The sequence below is a fragment of the Epinephelus fuscoguttatus genome, linkage group LG5 (assembly GCF_011397635.1).
Source record: "Epinephelus fuscoguttatus linkage group LG5, E.fuscoguttatus.final_Chr_v1".
In the NCBI taxonomy this organism is placed as follows: Eukaryota; Metazoa; Chordata; class Actinopteri; order Perciformes; family Serranidae; genus Epinephelus; species Epinephelus fuscoguttatus.
Window position 1 is genome coordinate 23,121,176 of NC_064756.1, and position 17,523 is coordinate 23,138,698.

General features: G+C 43.1%; 1 protein-coding gene across 4 annotated transcripts; it reads right to left on the bottom strand.

Annotated features, from left to right (window-relative positions):
• rtn2a (reticulon 2a) lies at positions 1–15,435 on the bottom strand. Of its 4 annotated transcripts, none has more exons than XM_049577096.1 (10): positions 15,317–15,435; positions 13,824–13,877; positions 12,784–13,347; positions 11,567–11,770; positions 6,273–6,480; positions 4,945–5,083; positions 2,620–2,689; positions 2,476–2,522; positions 2,329–2,387; positions 1–790 (listed from the first exon to the last, which is right to left on the bottom strand). In XM_049577096.1, the coding sequence occupies exons 1-10, from the start codon at positions 15,345–15,347 to the stop codon at positions 715–717; spliced, it is 1,452 nt and encodes a 483-aa protein (XP_049433053.1). In that variant the 5' UTR covers positions 15,348–15,435; the 3' UTR covers positions 1–714. The 4 variants fall into 4 exon arrangements, with proteins under 4 accessions (XP_049433053.1, XP_049433052.1, XP_049433054.1 ...); XM_049577095.1 differs by having other exon boundaries at positions 11,567–11,773; XM_049577097.1 differs by lacking the exons at positions 11,567–11,770; positions 12,784–13,347; positions 13,824–13,877; positions 15,317–15,435 and adding an exon at positions 9,681–9,804.
• Between the last annotated feature and the right edge of the window lie 2,088 nt (positions 15,436–17,523).

Sequence of the window (17,523 nt, forward strand, 5' to 3'; positions counted from 1 at the left end):
TAAAGAAGAAACGTGACTTTAATTGCTTGTAAGTAACATTTTCATTTCAGCAAGCTGTATGTCAGGAGTTACACGTGCACACACATACACATACGCACACACACACTCATCCTTGCACACACACAGAGATACAGTCATGAGGATGATTACGCAATCAGAAAAAGTACATGTGCTGACACATGCATCTTTAATTGCCAGTTTGATGCTGCCATGAGTAATGATGACCCCTGTTTTTACCTCAACAACTGACCTCCCTCTTCTCAGGCGAGTAGCTGTCGGTGTGGGCACTTCCCACTCCTGGTCTTAGTACCTCATTTGGACTACATCTCTCAACAATCTAAGACACTTCTTGAGTCATTGGTACATATTAAAAACAGTGAGTACTTCCAAGGATGGTCACATACGACAAGCTGTGTCACTGAATCTTTCCGCCTCTGACATCAGCAGCAAGAGTCTCATCCAGGATTCATACACCTTGATTTCACCGTAAGTTTTAACCCCGTCCCCAACCTCCAACCCCCATAACTTAGATACAGTAAGAGTATAAAGTACCATGCGTGATCCTCGTCATTGTCCGTTTAAGTAACCTCCCTTCCCTTCCCCAGTCTCTGGAGCTCCGTTCTCTGGAGCTGTGAGCACAGACTGCTGGGTAAGACATCTGAGTGACAGCCTGCAACTCTGGGAGCTTTTCTTTAAGTCCTTGTCCATCAGCGTTTACTGGGTTTTGGGTTTGGCACCACCAGGAGTTGGGTCAGGAGGAGGGCCACCACCATGGGCAAGTCTTTGAAAGCTGTGGAAGAGAAATATAACAGAAGGTAAGACTTACACAGGTCAACAAATTTAGGGTCTGTAGTACCTACATTGTGACTCCAAGTACTTATAGCCCTGTTTACACCGAGCAGTATGGTACAGTTCAGTTTGGTACACTTTTTTTCCATTTCCACTGTGAAAAGTTGTGGATGGTACCAATGGAACCGTTCCATACGTCCCCATTTTTGGTCACCCCTCTGTTGGGGTACCTAGCACACAGATCTGGTACTAAAAGGTGGAGCTGTGAACACTGCAGTCTGTTGACTGGTCAGTAGCGGACGGTCACTCTGCTCAGGGCTGAGCTGTGGCTGGTTTTGAGGCTCATGTAACCACTGTTCATACTGTGGAGAGTTTTATTTGTAGATGGTAACAATGTTTTGCTGCCTCTCGCAAATAATTCACTGGGCCGACTGCCTGTAACCTTTGAGATGGAACGTTTACTTGTAATGTTACTCAATGCATGAGCTGATGACGTGAATCAATCAACACACCTTTAATTTCACTGTGACAACTTTGACCATCACTTTAGTTTTTATATGGCATACACTTTTAGTAATGGGTGGATCTTCAAGTGTTTATTTCAACCGGGACAGCATATATTCTAATCCTCATTTGGAGAAAAAGAAGTGTTGTTCCTGTGGGCTCTGGCAACACTAAACTCCTGAGCTTGCCTGAGAAGGACTAAATGCACAAACCCGCTATTTTTAAATATCCCATAGAGAGAGACTCTCACTGCAGCCTGTTCTATTTTGTTCCGAAAATGTCAGCGGTGCAGACTTCCCTCTGTGTCACCAGTAATGAGGAAATACAGTGAGTGCAGGATGGAGCAGTGAGTGACAACAACCCCACCCACATTTAAGGGTACTGTTTGCAGTGGAAATGCTAGGGTCTAGGTACCATGTCTGAAGGGTTACTTTTGGTTCCAAAGGTACCATACTGAAAGTGTTTGGTAGAAACAGAGCCTGTGTGTACTTCAATTTCATTAACAATACACTTAACCCACATGCATCTTAATCCTGGACAGAACCTTAAAGATATATTATGCAGCATTTTCTTAGAAAACAATGTACAGATTAGACTCATACAGTAATTCCTCTCAATCATCACTTATGAACCATCAAAAGTGGGTGGCGGTGTATTTTTCTGCAGAGACTCTGCCCTCTGCCTGTATGTTTTTATTGTCTGTGTTATGTTTATGGACATGTTCCCCCACAGCACTCAGGTGAGGCTGGGTCTTTATAAAAAGGTAGCGACCGGGTGCCAGACTGTAAGCAGCAGGCATCCAAGAGACACAGAGATGAAAAAATACAAATATAGTCAGGTAAAACACCGAATGAGAGTGAATCCGGGGTTGCCTTTTTCCTTTCACTTTCACTGGCAAGAGTTTTTATAAACCATAACTGACAATCCTGCACAATAAGCATTTAAGATCAGTCAAGCAGTCAAGCAGTAACTGCTTCAGTAGCAAAATACCAATGTTGATGGCAACATTTTGCCAGAAGGTGGCGCCATACTCACGTGTCCTTGACGTTATCAATGTTGGCCTGGATTTTTGCAATGAACGCATCCACCTGCTCCTGTTAAATAACAGAAACACAGAGAAATGCATGTTTAGATATGAAATGAAGTGACAGACAGTATAAAGAATTAATTAAGTGTTATTACCTGGTGTTGTCTGTAGAAAAGTGGCAGAGAAAAGAGAGCGATCACACCTGGAGAGGGAAGAAGACAAAAGCAGAGTAGTTAACACAGCAGCCATACAGCCTGTTAATAGATTCTATATTTCAAATGGTGATGTCTGTGTCTTACTGATGATGAGCAGAGTAAGGCCATTGCACAGCTCTCCCAGGTATGTCACAAGGTACATCAGAACCAGGAACTACAATCAGGAGAAAGGTAAGTTAGTTTAAATGCCATTCATGATAGTAAATCATGCTTCAGTACGGCATAATTCCCTGCAGATGGATCCATACTGACATCATTTTCTCCCTGATGAAGAAATGAAAGAGCTCCAAGTATGGGACTCCCAATATGGGTCTCTGTGTGTCCCCTTATATCTCACAGTGTCACAGCACTGTGTATGGGATCCAGTGCTGCCCTGATATGGGACACCCCTGTCTCAGATGGAAAGGGAATCCAGTTTAACCCAGGGCGTCTCTGTGTACCTCCTCCTGTGTGTCATGTCACATACCGGCCAGGTCAGGGTTGAGACTGGTAGGTGCAGGGACTTAGGGGGCTCAGTCAGCTCACACTGACTCAACATTTACTGCAAATGTGTAAAGTCTGTGTGGTCACAAACTGCTGCTGTTAATTACTGAAATGACATAATGATGTCGGGGACCATTTCAACTGGTTTCTGACATTTGATGTGCTATAATTTATATGGACATTTCATACTTAACATACTGTAATAATGATATGCAGTGAATGCTGTGTCAGTAGCACCTGTCCTAATTTGTCACGTCACATTAAGTAATTTGTCATTTTTTAATTTATTATGGAAGGTTTCTTTTGCAGGTTTTCCTGTAAGATTTTTACCACTCACACTGTCAACTGAGAAAGTATTTTTTTTTTATAATTATCAACAGGAGTAAACATTCAAACACCACTTATTTTTAATCTAGAAATGCTCAGAATCCTTATCCATTACAAAGCTGGCAATTAAATAGACCACATAGTTAAAATGAAACGTATATATTATAATGTACTAATTAATGTACAGAGCATTTATGTGAAGAAATATGGTTTCTATTGATGCAGACATTTCTATAGTGACTGCAGTGTATGTACTTGGCATCATTGTATACCTTCTATGGGGTTTGCATTTAACGCTTTTGTTCAATCTGACGTTACGTTTGTTGACTTCAACATGTAGACATGTAGAACCACAGATGGAACAAGCTATGCTATGATCACTAGCTGCCGTGCTTTAACTTGAAGGGCCCTGTCTTTACACCAGATGCAAAGTGGTGCACAGTGCAGCACAACTGTCACTGCTAGTTTCAGACTGACACAGTTGTCACTTTCACAGCCAGCGCCCACGAGTTTAAGTAGCAAATGTACTTGCACCCATCTGTGTGCCATGGGCGTAAGGGCTTAAAGGTCCAATGCGTAGGATCTAGGTGGACAGATTGGTAGGAATGGAATATAATACCCATAATTATGTTTTCATCAGTGTATAATCATGAAGAATCGTGTTTTTGTTACCATAGAATGAGCTGTTTATATCTACATATGGAGTGGGTCCTCTTCCATGGGGTCCGCCATGTTGTTTCTACAGTAGCCCAGAACGGACAAACCAAACACTGGCTATAAACAGGGCCATTTGCCACTGATTGGCTGAATTCATGTTAAGTTTAAAACACCCCTATGATTAATTAAGGGACTAAATACAACCCCTTTGCCCCTTGTGCCATACTTTGCACCTAAATTATGTGCCATTAAACTAGCATAAGTGGACGCACAAACTCACTTGCATCATACACTTTAGACCATCTATTATAGATCATTTGAATAGGGCCCTAAGTCATCTAAGCACACTTTAAAAAATTTGCAACGAAACAAAGTAAAAAGCCGAGAATGTATAAAGACTGTGGCAACATACCTCAGGTGATGACAAGCGATACTGACAGATTTGTTTACATGTAGAGTTGATAAAGTCAATGCTTTGGCTCTGCCAGCGAGGGAGGCATAGCCTACCCAGAGGCCGTTAAAAAGCACAGATGAGAAAGGCAAGGCAGACTGCTTCTTTTTTTATGCTGTTAGTACCAATTCAAATTAATTTGAAAGGATTTTTCCAAAGGGACCGATTGCTTTCCACATGATTACCAAAAATATGTCATTGGGGCTGACAGTTGCCGTCAGTGATATTGCCCTAATTTAGGAGCGGTCTTCAGCTCTGAGCTGGCATAATGAGAGAGACGGTTGGCATGGTAATGCTGTCATCTCCAGTGATGGAGGGCGCTTGGGATGATGAAAAATAATGGAGAAAAAAAATGAAAGAACGTAGAGTCAGACTGACCTGTCTGGGTTAATGAGGAGGAGAGGTTATTAGGAGTTTTAATGAGAGTCTGAACATTCTGCACACACACACACACACAATTAAGACTAACCTAATATGCCAGCTAAACTCACCTTGATGGACTCAACGAGGTTTCTAACAAAAAAGAGTCCCTTCAGAGAGTCAAGAGCAGACAGAACCATGACGATGGCTTTCTGCATATAACCATCAGCCTCCTCTCCACTGAAACTGATGTCCAGGCCCAGGTATGACCTGAGAGAGAATGAGACAACAACAGAAGATATGAGATGCATTATAAAGGAGGCTGAAAATCATTATTGACGTACTGACGACAAACAAACATCATCCATCCTGTGCTTCATGTTCTTTGGCTGCAATCCTTCAAGCCCACATATAAATATCCCCCTGTCAAAGCTTTTCAATTTGCTTTGTCACCACTGAGTTTTAATAATTAATATAATCTATGCAGCTGTCACATCATACCTAGGAAGGGGTATCACTGATCCATAATTGGTGAAAGTGCTTATGTTCGCTATTTATCACAGAAAACTATACAGAAAACTTATTATTCACCACTTTCCATGCCCATAGAAGGATTCTGTTGCACTGGAAATCTCCTAAGCTACAGAACAGAACAAGTCTTGAAAAGATTCACTACACACTCCAGGGATTATTTTACTCCACCTGGAACAGTGTTATGTCTTACCTTAACGAACTAAAATTCCTTCCTGATGACCTATGAGTGTGAAACGCTCAGTGATGGCATACAGTGACACACAATCTTGTCATAAATTTTTCACTTATTATCTCTGACACCTAATGCAGGACATAACTCTCCAGCTTTCATTTTCTTTTTGTTAAATTACTTGCTATTTCTATTATCATTATTGTTGTTCTTATTTATCTAATTTCATTTATTTTGGTTTGGGATGCCCTGGGATTAGGTGGGATGGGATGGATTGTATCTATTGTCTCTGAAAAATTATATAAGACTGTCATTTATACTTTAGTTTTGATAAAAAGAAGGTTAAAACACATATTTGCGTAAGAGCACACAATGACACAGCATGTTGCTTTTTACTACAAGCCTGATTTAACTACCTGAACCTGGTATCCCATCATTTAATAACCATAACTGGAGCTACTAAATATTTATTTACTGGGTGTAAGCACAGTATTTTATAGGTGAATTTTAGAATGCAGGAAGTCTGCTTCATCCAAGAAAGAAAATAAAAATTTGAGAGGATAGGCTCGGGGCCAAATCAACTCAGGCGCTTGTTTTGGAAAACACTCATGCACTGTGACTGAATGGGGTTAATCCGCCTCTGTGTGTTGTGTAATTTCTCTTTTCTCTGTCTTGACCACTCTCTTTATTCTTTTGGGAGAAGCTGGATGAAATGTCCACTGACCTTAAAGAATAAATAAAAGCCTAGCATCTTACTTGAAGGGGTGCTCTCCGTCACCCCAGTTCAGGATGTAGAGGACTTGGTAGTAGATGCGCACAGAGATGGTGAAGCACATGACAGCCAGTGAGACTGTGGAGATGACGGTGATGATGCTGAGCTGGAACAGGGACAGCAGGCCGACCACTAAGCCCGTTAGGATCATGCCTGTTCGCTCCGTGTCCTTCCAGTAGATCAGGTCCATTACTGAAAGACAAGGAGAGCGGAGGATGTGAAAGGAAGGGGAAGAGAAGAGAAAGGTTACGACAGGAAGGTGAAGAAGGTGATGTGATGTAAACAACGTACAGGTAGCTTTTGAGACAGAATACACTGAATGAACTAGAATAGACTGATTAAATTTATAGAAATGTATTTACATGGCTGGTTTGTACAATTCAAACAGATATTTTCTAGCTGCACACAACTGACATCACTGTGAGTTACTGCTTCCTTCCTGGTTTTAACAGAGCAGCTGACAGCAACATCAATCATCTTCCAGCACTTAGACCCATCAAGACATGTTTTCCTTTTTCAGGGGCCTACTGAGAGTAAAAGTGTCAGGAAGATGCAGTTGTTCTGACACAGGGATAGGAGGGGAGGAAGTGGAAGAGAGGCTAGAGAAGTGGACAGGACGGGGGCCATGAGGCAGAAAAGGATTTCCAGCCTCCAGCATGGGAGAACACACACAGCAGCTTCGAGGACACATCAGGCTCCGGCTCCTGCTCCGGCTAAATTTAGCCCTCAGATGAAAGAGGGAAGCGAGTGCTCGAGGAGAATTTAAATGCAGCCTTTCGCAGCACCTGCTGACAGACATCAGGCAGTCAGCAGCCCCCTTGTCCACACCCTGTTGGTGTCCCGCTTTGTCACCCAGCAACAGCTGCTCTGGATACTGTGGCGTCTGTAGAGTCATGACAACTTCAGTATGTACAGTAGAATACGTGATTTCAAACAGCATGTTTCTCTTTACATAACTTTACCTTTATGTGTGATGCGTCACAAAAGTGTGTCAGTGATGTGTAATTACAGGGTTGGTGTTATGGTGCAGCAGTGCTGTCAGACAGGCACGACTCTTTGTGCCTGTCATTCAGTGAAACGCTAAGCCTCAGCATTAGAATAAAGGGAAGCCTCTTTGAATAGAGTGCACTGACAGCAGGTGGGTTATTTATAAGCATCACTGCACAATATTAATACCCATGATGCTCCTGGAACACACCTGTCCAACGTATTTGTTTGTGCCGCTGTCATTCTGGGACAGAGCTGCTCAGCACAGACGGCAACTATTTAAATAAGAACAACGGAAAGAAACTCATACCGGAGTACTGAAAGCTTCTGAAGACAATGTCTATAGAAAGCACCTATGCATCCGCACTACAGGAGGCATGACATTCTCATTATGATGGGTTGCCGTTTAACGAGCTGTACATCTACATAGGGAACAGAACCTCATCCATGTCTGTCATGATGCACTGTCATGTTTCAACAGGAGCCCAGAACAGACAAACCAAACACTGGCTCTAGAAAGGGACACTGTAGTTAGCAGCCTCTCTGCAGCATACAGGGTCGGAAAAAGAGATTTTTTTTAGTGTGAAACTGCTTTACTGGTTTAAATGACTGGGTCAGTTTGTTTTGGAGAGGAGGAAACCTCCTGAACATCTGGATCTTAAGTTATCAGAGAAAAAAGTTAAGCACACATTAGCTGGTGCTGGGCTAGCAGCCTGTCTCGGTGAGCCAATGAGCATCAGAGAAAGATTGATTTGTAATGTGAAACTGCTTTATTCCGGATTTTTTTTACTGGTTTTAATCACCTGGACTGTTTTTGTTTTGGAGAGGAGAAGAACTCTGTGGGTAATTAATTATCTCCTGAAAAGAAACCTCCTGAACAAAGACCACTGAAGGAATCCTAACCAGAAGTTCGTGCTTGGCACATGGGAGAAGTTTCAGCTGGTTGTAATATATAGTCCTCACCACTAGATGCCAGTAAACTGCTTCTTTAAGGCACATTTATGCTAAACACAGACACAGGACAGAGCCTTTTGTCCTCTGTTACTCAATATATGTGGATGTCTTCTGAAAGCTAACTTATAGGGACAGAGCGTAGCATGCTTTAGGCAAGACATGACTGAAGGAAACAACAAAGATATTTAAAAAGTGGCGGTGTGAAACAAATCAGTAATATTTCCGATACAGTGTGTTGCAATATATTTAATGGCCTCAAAGACCACCACCGTCTACAACACATTGATGTTGTTAAAAGGTACATTATTACGACATCCTCCACCATCGCCACGTTTGTTATTGTCAGAAACTTTTGACTCCGCCCTCTAGTGCCATCTAGTGGATGCATCTATGTCAACATAAAGGATGCATGGGTATGTGGGCGGTGACAATCACAAGGTTTGTAACAAATGTATCTATTTCTGTACATAAAGGGAGTATAAATGAGCCGTTGGGGGGACTTAAAGCTTCCTTATTCTTTATACTACCACTCTTGATTCACCCCAACTAAGCCTGTTGTACCAGCATTAATATACTTCAAGTGGACTTCATGTGCAGCTGTAGAGTCAGCAGCTGCGATGACTCAGTAATCGATGAGTAGTAATTACCTCCAATCAGATGGGACATTATTTGAACCACAATCATGCAACCCAAACCAGCAGAATTTATCTTTGTGCAGAATTTATCTTTGTGTACTTATCCTAAGGGATAAGCATAAGCAATAAGCATAAAAGGAAATCAATCAATTAACCAACTCGAGCAGAAATTACACGGCTCACGTATACTTAATGTCAACGCAGCCTGATGTCATCTCATTTCAACATCCACATCCTTTGTATTTGACCCAGTTCGTGCCACCTAAACCACATGTGTCCAGGAAATCTCACACTGTAGTACTACACACTGAAGTGTCTCTGCTCGTGCCAGCTCCTCACCCTAAAGCGGAAACACTAAAATGTAAGAGTGCCCAGCTGGCAAATTAACTTATCTGCCAAAAGCATACCACAACAGGACAGTTTACACTCATTTGAATGGTGAGTGCTAATTTAAATGACGGCTACTGATATGGAGACTACCCTGCTACATCTGAACAGCTCATCAGTGAAAAGCCAAGCACACCTCCAGAGACTCTGCTTGTAAAATGATCAAAGAGAAGCAAGAAATCCGCTCAAATCCCACCTTCAGTCCCGTGATAGTCCAGCCTCTCACCACTACACCACAGTCACAGACAATCCAATACTAAAGACTAGAAAAGGTTTCTACCCCTTCACAATTGAGACTATCGCTATCCTCGGCCTTCCCTCTGAAAGGAAACACTATCTACAGCAGATACCTGTCAGCTGACACTGTAAGCAAAATCATCATCTAGGATCTCAAATTATCTTCATTTCGCTTCGAGCCTGTGTTCTCACCTTTACTGGCCATGTTGGCTGCTGCTCCAGTGCTTCTCTCACACCCTCTGTCCCTCACTGTGTCCCACTGCGTCCCCCTCGCTCCTCTGAGCTGTTTTTGGCCACCCCCTGCTCGCTCAGCAGTCCAAAGGCCTGGCAGCCCAAAAATAATCTTGTTCACAGCACCGCCCACCTCCCATCAAGACTCCAAGAGCTTCGCACAGAAAGAGATGATTCACGACAATCACACGATACTCTCAAAATCACTGGATCTTCCTCCTTAGTGCAAAAGTTCACTCTGAAGCAGAAGGAATTTAAGGTATTCATTTGATCCCAGATAAAATTATATCAAGTTGTGTTCATACTCATGTGTCATCTAACACCTGTAACACGAGAACCAGGGTTTATTTTCTGTTATGTCACCAAGCCAGACCTTTCTGTGTGCCGCCACTACAGATAACAAATAGACGCAATGATTTTCTGGGGATGAATTCACTCCATAGTTGAGAATTGTAAATGTGGTTAAAAACAAATCTTGTTTGATTGTAAAATCTCTGAGGAGAAGGTCAGTATGCCTGGTGACAAACAGCCTGATAATCTGACAGAATTTCATGTCAGTGTGTGATTCATCTATCTGAGATGCGGAGTGATTCAGCAGTCTGATTTGGACAAGACTTATGCTGCGTTCACACGGAATCAGACTGACGGCAATGTCAAACCGGATGTCATTTTAGTGGACAAGAGCAGGATTGTAAAATTGGGGGATGCCAGCAGAGAACACCAGCAACAGTAACAGTGGACGGCATTGTGTTCAACTTTTTGCCGTCCTCAACGACAGAGATTACAGCTGAATGTTACATAGCTCCTTCACACAAGGAGAAAACACAGGCAATCTGGACTATTACTGGACAATACCAGAATATTGTCATCACCATCGCAACACATCATCATGCATGTTTTGTTCTCCTCCCATCCTGCATGTTAAAATGTTTTGAGTGGTTTAGTTATTTTCGATACTTTACACACCTTTTTCCACTTAATAAAAGCAGCTTTTCAAATGTTTAATGTTGTCTAAACACAATTAGCTGCACAAGCTCTTCACCTTTATAACAAGGGTCCTGAAATTGGCAGGCTTTTTATATATGACAGTTACTCAGTGCTGGAGAAGGTGCCAAAAAAGCCTCCAGGTTTATATGCAGCCCTTAAAGTTATAGTTAAAAAACCAGGAGCAATGTGAGGCTTCAATAGATGCATCATGTGTGCTATTTATTCAGGAAACCTTAAACTCTGTCATCAGCCTGACCACACATTCATCAACGGTCTGAGGGTTCACCGCCCTTCCACATCCACTAAAATAAGACTGAGCTCTCCCCTGACTGACTGTCCACTTAAAATACCTCCATGCTGCAGGATAGGACGTTATCTCTTGCTTTCTCTTTCTACCTTTCTCTTTCTCTGTCTCAAACACTCGTAAATAACCAACAGATTCCCATAAATCTGCATATGAAGACACACACCTGATGTTTTTCTGTGTGTGTGTGTGTGTGTGTGTGTGTGTGTGTGTGTGTGTGTAACAGTGATACACTCTGACATCAGCAGTGTTGGTGTCAGAGTCCAAAAAGTCAGCCAATGCCAAGAATGCCATCCCCACAATTAGCCAATCATTCCCGCAATCCCCAGGAGAGGGTTACTATGGAGACACAATGAACAGGCAGGACTTCCGGGGGAGGGGGTCTATCTTTGTCTGCCTGCTCTCGGAGGTCCAGAGCGAAATCTGAGATTTTCCTTATTTAAAGTATCGACTCAGGAGCTGAGGGAGAGGATCTCGCTCATCATCAAGACAGAGACAGAGAGGTGGGAGGGAGGGAGGGAGGGAGGAAGGACAGACACAGATGTGAATCTTGTACCTGCTATGTGAGTGCATACTGTCGTGTCCTCTGATAGGTTAAGTGCTGAAAACCAGTGATCGCTGACCAGCTGTTCCTGAGAGTTTTGACCAATAGCAGCTGGCGACGAGGACGCCGGGCCTCTGGGTCGCACAGATGTGAGGAGCTTGACTGAAATGCTCTCCCTGGTGACGGGAGACTCTGGCTCGGGGGTCGGTGAGGCTGCTGCTGCCAGGAAACAAAAGATGATGTCACTATCATGATGACATCATTGCACATGCTCAGCTTGAGCTAAAACTACCTGACAAAACTCCATTTTTAAAACCACAGTGTGCCACAGTATTTGGACTGAAACATTTGTGCTGTGGTTACAGATTTAGCTCAAGACTTTTTCCATATTTACAACTTTTACACAAACTTTTCAGGAAATAGCAATCTGGGAAATAAAATCAAACTTATTACTGGCAATCTATCATGTCTGTAGCAGGTGTCTGACAGTTTCTGGCTGATTTGATATTGTAAATCTTTTGTTTTGTTTTAAATTTTCACCATTTTAAAGAACTACATATTGCTGTGGAGCAATTTAGACATGAAACTGTCCATAAAATGTCCAGAGTCTGGTGATACTTCGGTCAGCATTTCTGGCAACACATTAAAAGTGCCTTTTAGGAGTGAAATAATTTGTCTAAATAAATTCTGTCACTCTAAAAAGGCTGGTGATAAATACATTGGGCTTGTTTTATTCTCATTATACAGCTAAAATACCCTAAAATGAAAGCTGTCTGCACCTAATATTGATCAGCGAATCATTTAATGTCAAAATGAATGAAGAAAAACTGGACTGAAAAAAATGTGGCCTTCTTATAAATGTAAACCTTTCCAAAAATCACACGTCATATGTCTGGTGTGACACAGGCTGGTACAGAAAGTGGAAAATATAACCACTCTGATGTGACCTGAATATCTATCACATTCTCAAAAAACCATTATAAAATGCCACCTGATCCTCTTCCTAACAGAGGTCACAGAAGTACCTGTCAAAGCAACAGATGAGCTGTTGGGTATGTGATGTGGATTGGAGACAGAGAGAGGGGGGTCTCTCTCAATCTGGCTCTGTAACTTTGATTTGAGCTGGGAGATGATGCTGGGCCATCACAAGCATTCAAAGACACTGCATCTTTCAGTCTTCCATTACACAAAATTAAGCAACCTCTTCACACATTCCTACTGTTTCTCACCCTGATGTATCGGTGAGGGGCTTTGATGCTGGGAAGACTGGGAGGGATGCTGGGCAATCTGGGTCAGACTGCTCGGAGACTGCTCTCTTTGGATTCCTGCATCTCTCTCCTGAGTTTCTGGGTCCAGATTTTGGGGAGAGGGCTGAATTGTAATAGTCTCAGTTTGTCTGTGCTGCTCCCTCCTCTCTGCTGCCTCAGCCCTCTCTTGCTCTCTCCTTTCTTCCTCTTCTTCCTCTTGATTGACAAAGGCCTGAGGGTCCCAGTCTACATCGGGGGAGTCCAGCAGCGTTTCCAGGGTGTCCGTGCGGATCAAAGGGGTGCGACTTCCCCGAGATCCGCCCCTGCGTCTGTCACGGATGTGTCTCGAGGCTCCCACCGCTTCGGCCTCGGCAATGGCGATGTAAGAGAAAGTCAGCTCGTAGGAGTGCTGGCGCGGCGTGCCCCAAATGGACGGGGATGAAGCCAGTCCCTCGTCATCATCTGGATCTCCATCTCCCCCCACGTCGTCGTCAGACCACTCCCTGGCTGTCTGCAGCTCGCACATCTCGGACTCCTCGTTTCCGCCTGAATGGAGACAAAAATAAAAAAATGTGGTCACTGTAACACACAGAGAGACTAAATATAGACAAACAATACACACTCTGAGCAGAGCAATTTATAACACTTAGCCGTTTATTAAATTATAGAGACTGCTGCTAAGAGTGTGTATATTAGTGTCAATCACAGAGAGTGATTTTCCCTTTAATAAATAGCTCTGCCAGATGAAAGCAGCCAGGTGTGTCATTTGATGCCTGGGAGAAAAAGGTGTGACATCTAAAGTGAATGAAACCCTCTTTGATAAGTGCATAAAAATCACTCCTTTCTAAAATGTGGCTGTGATCAAACTCTGTGTCTACCCCTGCTGGTGTTTTAGAGGTGAGAGAGATATTCAGATGTTTTCCTCTAATGTTAAGTTCAAAAGAAAAGGATTCAGGAAGGAGGAATCTCTCATTCTTATAAATATTGTGAGACAGAATGTGTGTCAGACGTCTGCTTCATACCATCGGTGCATGGAGGAGTTGAGTCCGGAGTGGATGCCACAGAGCCATATTCCTCTGGAAGAGAACAGACACAATTTTACATAAATCTAAACATGTCGTAGCAAAAGACTGTCAGAAATATAAATGTGTTGTTGCTGTTTTTACATGCTGTTAACCAGAGGTGGGACCATGTCATTGTTTTGCAAGTCTTCGCACTCAAGTCCTAAGCTAAGACAGGTGAGTTCTGAAACAAGTCCCAGGTCCTAAACTTTGAGTTTTGGGTACTAAACAAGTCATAATGTGCTCCTCACCAAATGTAATGCTCTTTTAACAACAGAATAACAGTATACTGAATATACAAAAGCTAAGTTGTTTGAAGTTTGTTGGAAGTTGTTGTGTCTGTAATTTCCAACCGGATATTTTGCATACTCTAATTTGTGTTTTTGTTGACCACTGTAGTTTTTGCATGTGAACAAAGTTATCTTTGGTATATTTTTTTGCTCCAAATGGTGTTCAGTTATGCAAGAGTTCAAACGAAATGGATGTGGCAAATAAAGTATCAACTCACTGGGAATGAATGGTCGTAGTTGATTCAAGAAATTAAAGGAAACCAATTAATTTGTGTCACACTATTTAAATAACATACTCAAGGCTCGAGTCCTGGGAAGTCACGAGTCATTGGTGTTTACGTCCAAGTCAAATTGCAACTCGAGTCCATACCTCTGCTTAAACCACCTCACATTCATCTTACCAGTTTACCTCTCCAAACATTCAACACAGGTGTGCATGAACATGAAATGACTAATGCCACAGAAGCCCCAGACAAACACTGCAGTGCTTTGTTATGAGTCATATTTTAAAGTTTGCACAGTGAACTTTGCTTTATGTGATTCAAAAACACAGACACTCGGCATACTGTAGGTCAGTGAATACAGACTTATGTCCTCACAGAGCTAAACTGGCAGCAGTAAAGGCCTTCACTACACTAGTCAGCCAGCATGACATTAGCTAATAAATCAGTCCAGACAGAGGAGCGAATGCACCACGCTCTCTTCTACGCATGTACGAACATGTGCAAATACTCATACACTACTTTAATTCTATTGTAAGAATATCAGGTGTGACAGAAAGATAAAATAAAACACAGATATGATAGCTTAGCAGAAGCTAAGAAGAAGAAATAACTTAGATTCTTGGCATGCCTGCCTGCAAAGCCTCCTCGTACATAACCACACAAACATCTGTAAATCAACTGGAGGCAGCGACAACAGAATAGGTCTCCCTCTGCACCGCATCCATCCATTCAGCCATGTGTTTATTGAAGGTAGGAGAGAGGAATGGAGAGCAGGCAGGGAGGGGAGAGGGGCTGAGCTAACACATACGATGCTCATAGCAGTTAGCAAAAAAAAAAAAGATGCTGAGCTGGAACACAACGATGGCACAGTGAGATAAACATATGAAGACCTCCTGCGAGGAAAACACAGATGGAAACAGCAGAACAAAAGCAGACTCACGGCAGTGGGAGAATCCTAAAACCTGGCCCATACTCCATCAAGGCATCGCTGGGCCCATCCAGTCTGGAAGCCCCCCCCCCCTCCTCTGCTGCCGGCACTCACGTCCTGTGGATATACTCTCTCTCCTCCTCCTCCTCCTCCTCCTCCTCTCTCTGGTTCTTGGTCGTCTGCTGAGCAGCTTCCTCACTCTCCTGCCTCTCGCTGCTGTCACTCAGCAGCCCCGCCCTGCCTGCCTCCCTCCACCATGCTCTCTCCTCTCGTCATCTCCTCTTGCATCGCTTTGACTGCAGCTGTAGTGAGGTACGCTAGAGAAGCAGGAGTGTGTCCCTGAGTCAGTCTGAGCCGGCTGTCATCCCCCATTCATAGCTTATCGGTGTGTCTCTCCCTCATCATGTGATTTCATCTCAGGATCTCATAGGGGCAGGCTGCAAGAGAAGGAGTAATAAGTCATTAATAATGTATAACATGAGCATATACATAACCTACACAGAGAAGGATGCATGTGAAACCGGCAGGAGAGGCTGAAGCCACAGTCAGGTTCAAAGCTTACCAGCATGTAAGGTTTATCAGCTTTACTGTGTTTAATTAAGCATCACATTCCAGTTTCACACAGGCTGTAAGAAATTAGTATTTAACTATAAAAACAAACCACAGCTAAATTAATCATAAAAGCTGCAGTATAAATAATGTACACACTAAAAGCTTCTTTTTTTCTACAATGGGAAGTGAGGCCTGTGCAGCAGTGAAAAGCAGGGGGCAGCAGTGTGTAGCTGTGACAGATGCTGTTTCAAACTGTTTGCATCATGATTAATGGAGAAGGGTTAGAGGAGCAAATGAAGGAACATGTGGCCTTTTCACTTTGACTTATATATAAAAAAACAACAGTTTTTTAAAGAGAGAGAATGTAACTTTTGGAGAAAGAAATAAAAGATATAAAGAAATAAAAAGTGAGTTAAAGCTGTAGTTGACTTTTATAAGAAATAACTTTTTTCATATTTTCTGAAAGTGCCACTTAATTCATCCATCCACCCATTTTCATCCACTTATCTAAGGCCGGGTTGTGGGGGCATCAGGCCAAGCAAAGCACCCCAGACGTCCCTCTCCCCAGCAACACTTTCCAGCTCCTCCTGGGGGACCCTGGGGCGTTCCCAGGCCAGATGAGATATGTAATCCCTTCAGCCTCCTACCAGTAAAACATGCCTAAAACACCTCTAACAGGAGGCACCCAGGATGCATCTTGATCAGATGCCTGAACCACCTCAACTGACCCCTTTCGACGCAAAGGAGCAGCGGCTCTACTCCGAGCTCCCTCCAGATGTCTGAGTTCCTTCCCCTATCTCTGAGGCTGAGCCCAGCCACCCTACGCAGGAAACTCATTTCGACCGCTTATATCTGCGACCTCATTCTTTCGGTCGCTACCCAAACCTCATGACCATAAGTGAGGGTTAGGATGGAGCAGTAAATCGAAAGCTCGCCTTCTGGCTCAGCTCCCTTTTCACCATGACGCTCAGCCGCAGCACCCGCATCACTGCAGAAGCCGTACCAAACTGCCGATCCATCTCACGCTCCATTCTACTCTTACTCATGAACAAGACCCCGAGATACTTGAACTCCTTCACTTGAGGCAGTAACTCATTCAAACAACACTAAATGAGACAGATCATCAGTGAAAAAAAAAAAATCATATTTCTCTGCCTGGTCTATTCATGGATGTATAAAGAGAACTGGCTACAACATTAGAGGCGGGGCCACGCTCATTACTACAAAAGTTGCTCAGTAGTGCATGAAGTGCGTGGAATTACCCAGATCTTCCAAATCGTGGGGTCCACAGAGTGGGCACACTAGAAACTCACATCAGCCGAGCAGCTTATTTTCGATATAGCCCTACACTAACTTGAATGGGGACAAAAATGATTCAATCATGTGGGTCTTTGAGACCTATGAAATGTTATGGGACTGAATTAATCACATTCCAATTGGGAAACAAGTCATTCTGTGGGATTTTGACGCTCAAAAAAATTTATCCGCTGGTTTTCAGACGTCTCTTTTTCAATGTAAGTCTAAGGGAAAAAGTCTGTTGGACCCAATGGCCTCACAGACCTGGGCGTTGTAATTACACATTTGGACACTAAGTAAAACTGGCTTCAAAGCCTGGTGCTGCTCCGGGGGGCTTGACTCTAGTGCTTTGTAGTGCCACTTACCTCAGG

Excerpts from the sequence above, each read along its gene's own strand:
- rtn2a (XM_049577095.1), bottom strand. The coding sequence starts at position 15,347 with ATGGGCCAGGTTTTAGGATTCTCCCACTGCC. Across the intron at positions 6,481-11,566 it reads AGTATGCACTCACATAGCAG|TAATGGACCTGATCTACTGG; the intron begins GTACAAGATTCA and ends CTTGTCTTTCAG. Across the intron at positions 5,084-6,272 it reads GACGGAGAGCACCCCTTCAA|GTCATACCTGGGCCTGGACA; the intron begins GTAAGATGCTAG and ends ATTCTCTCTCAG.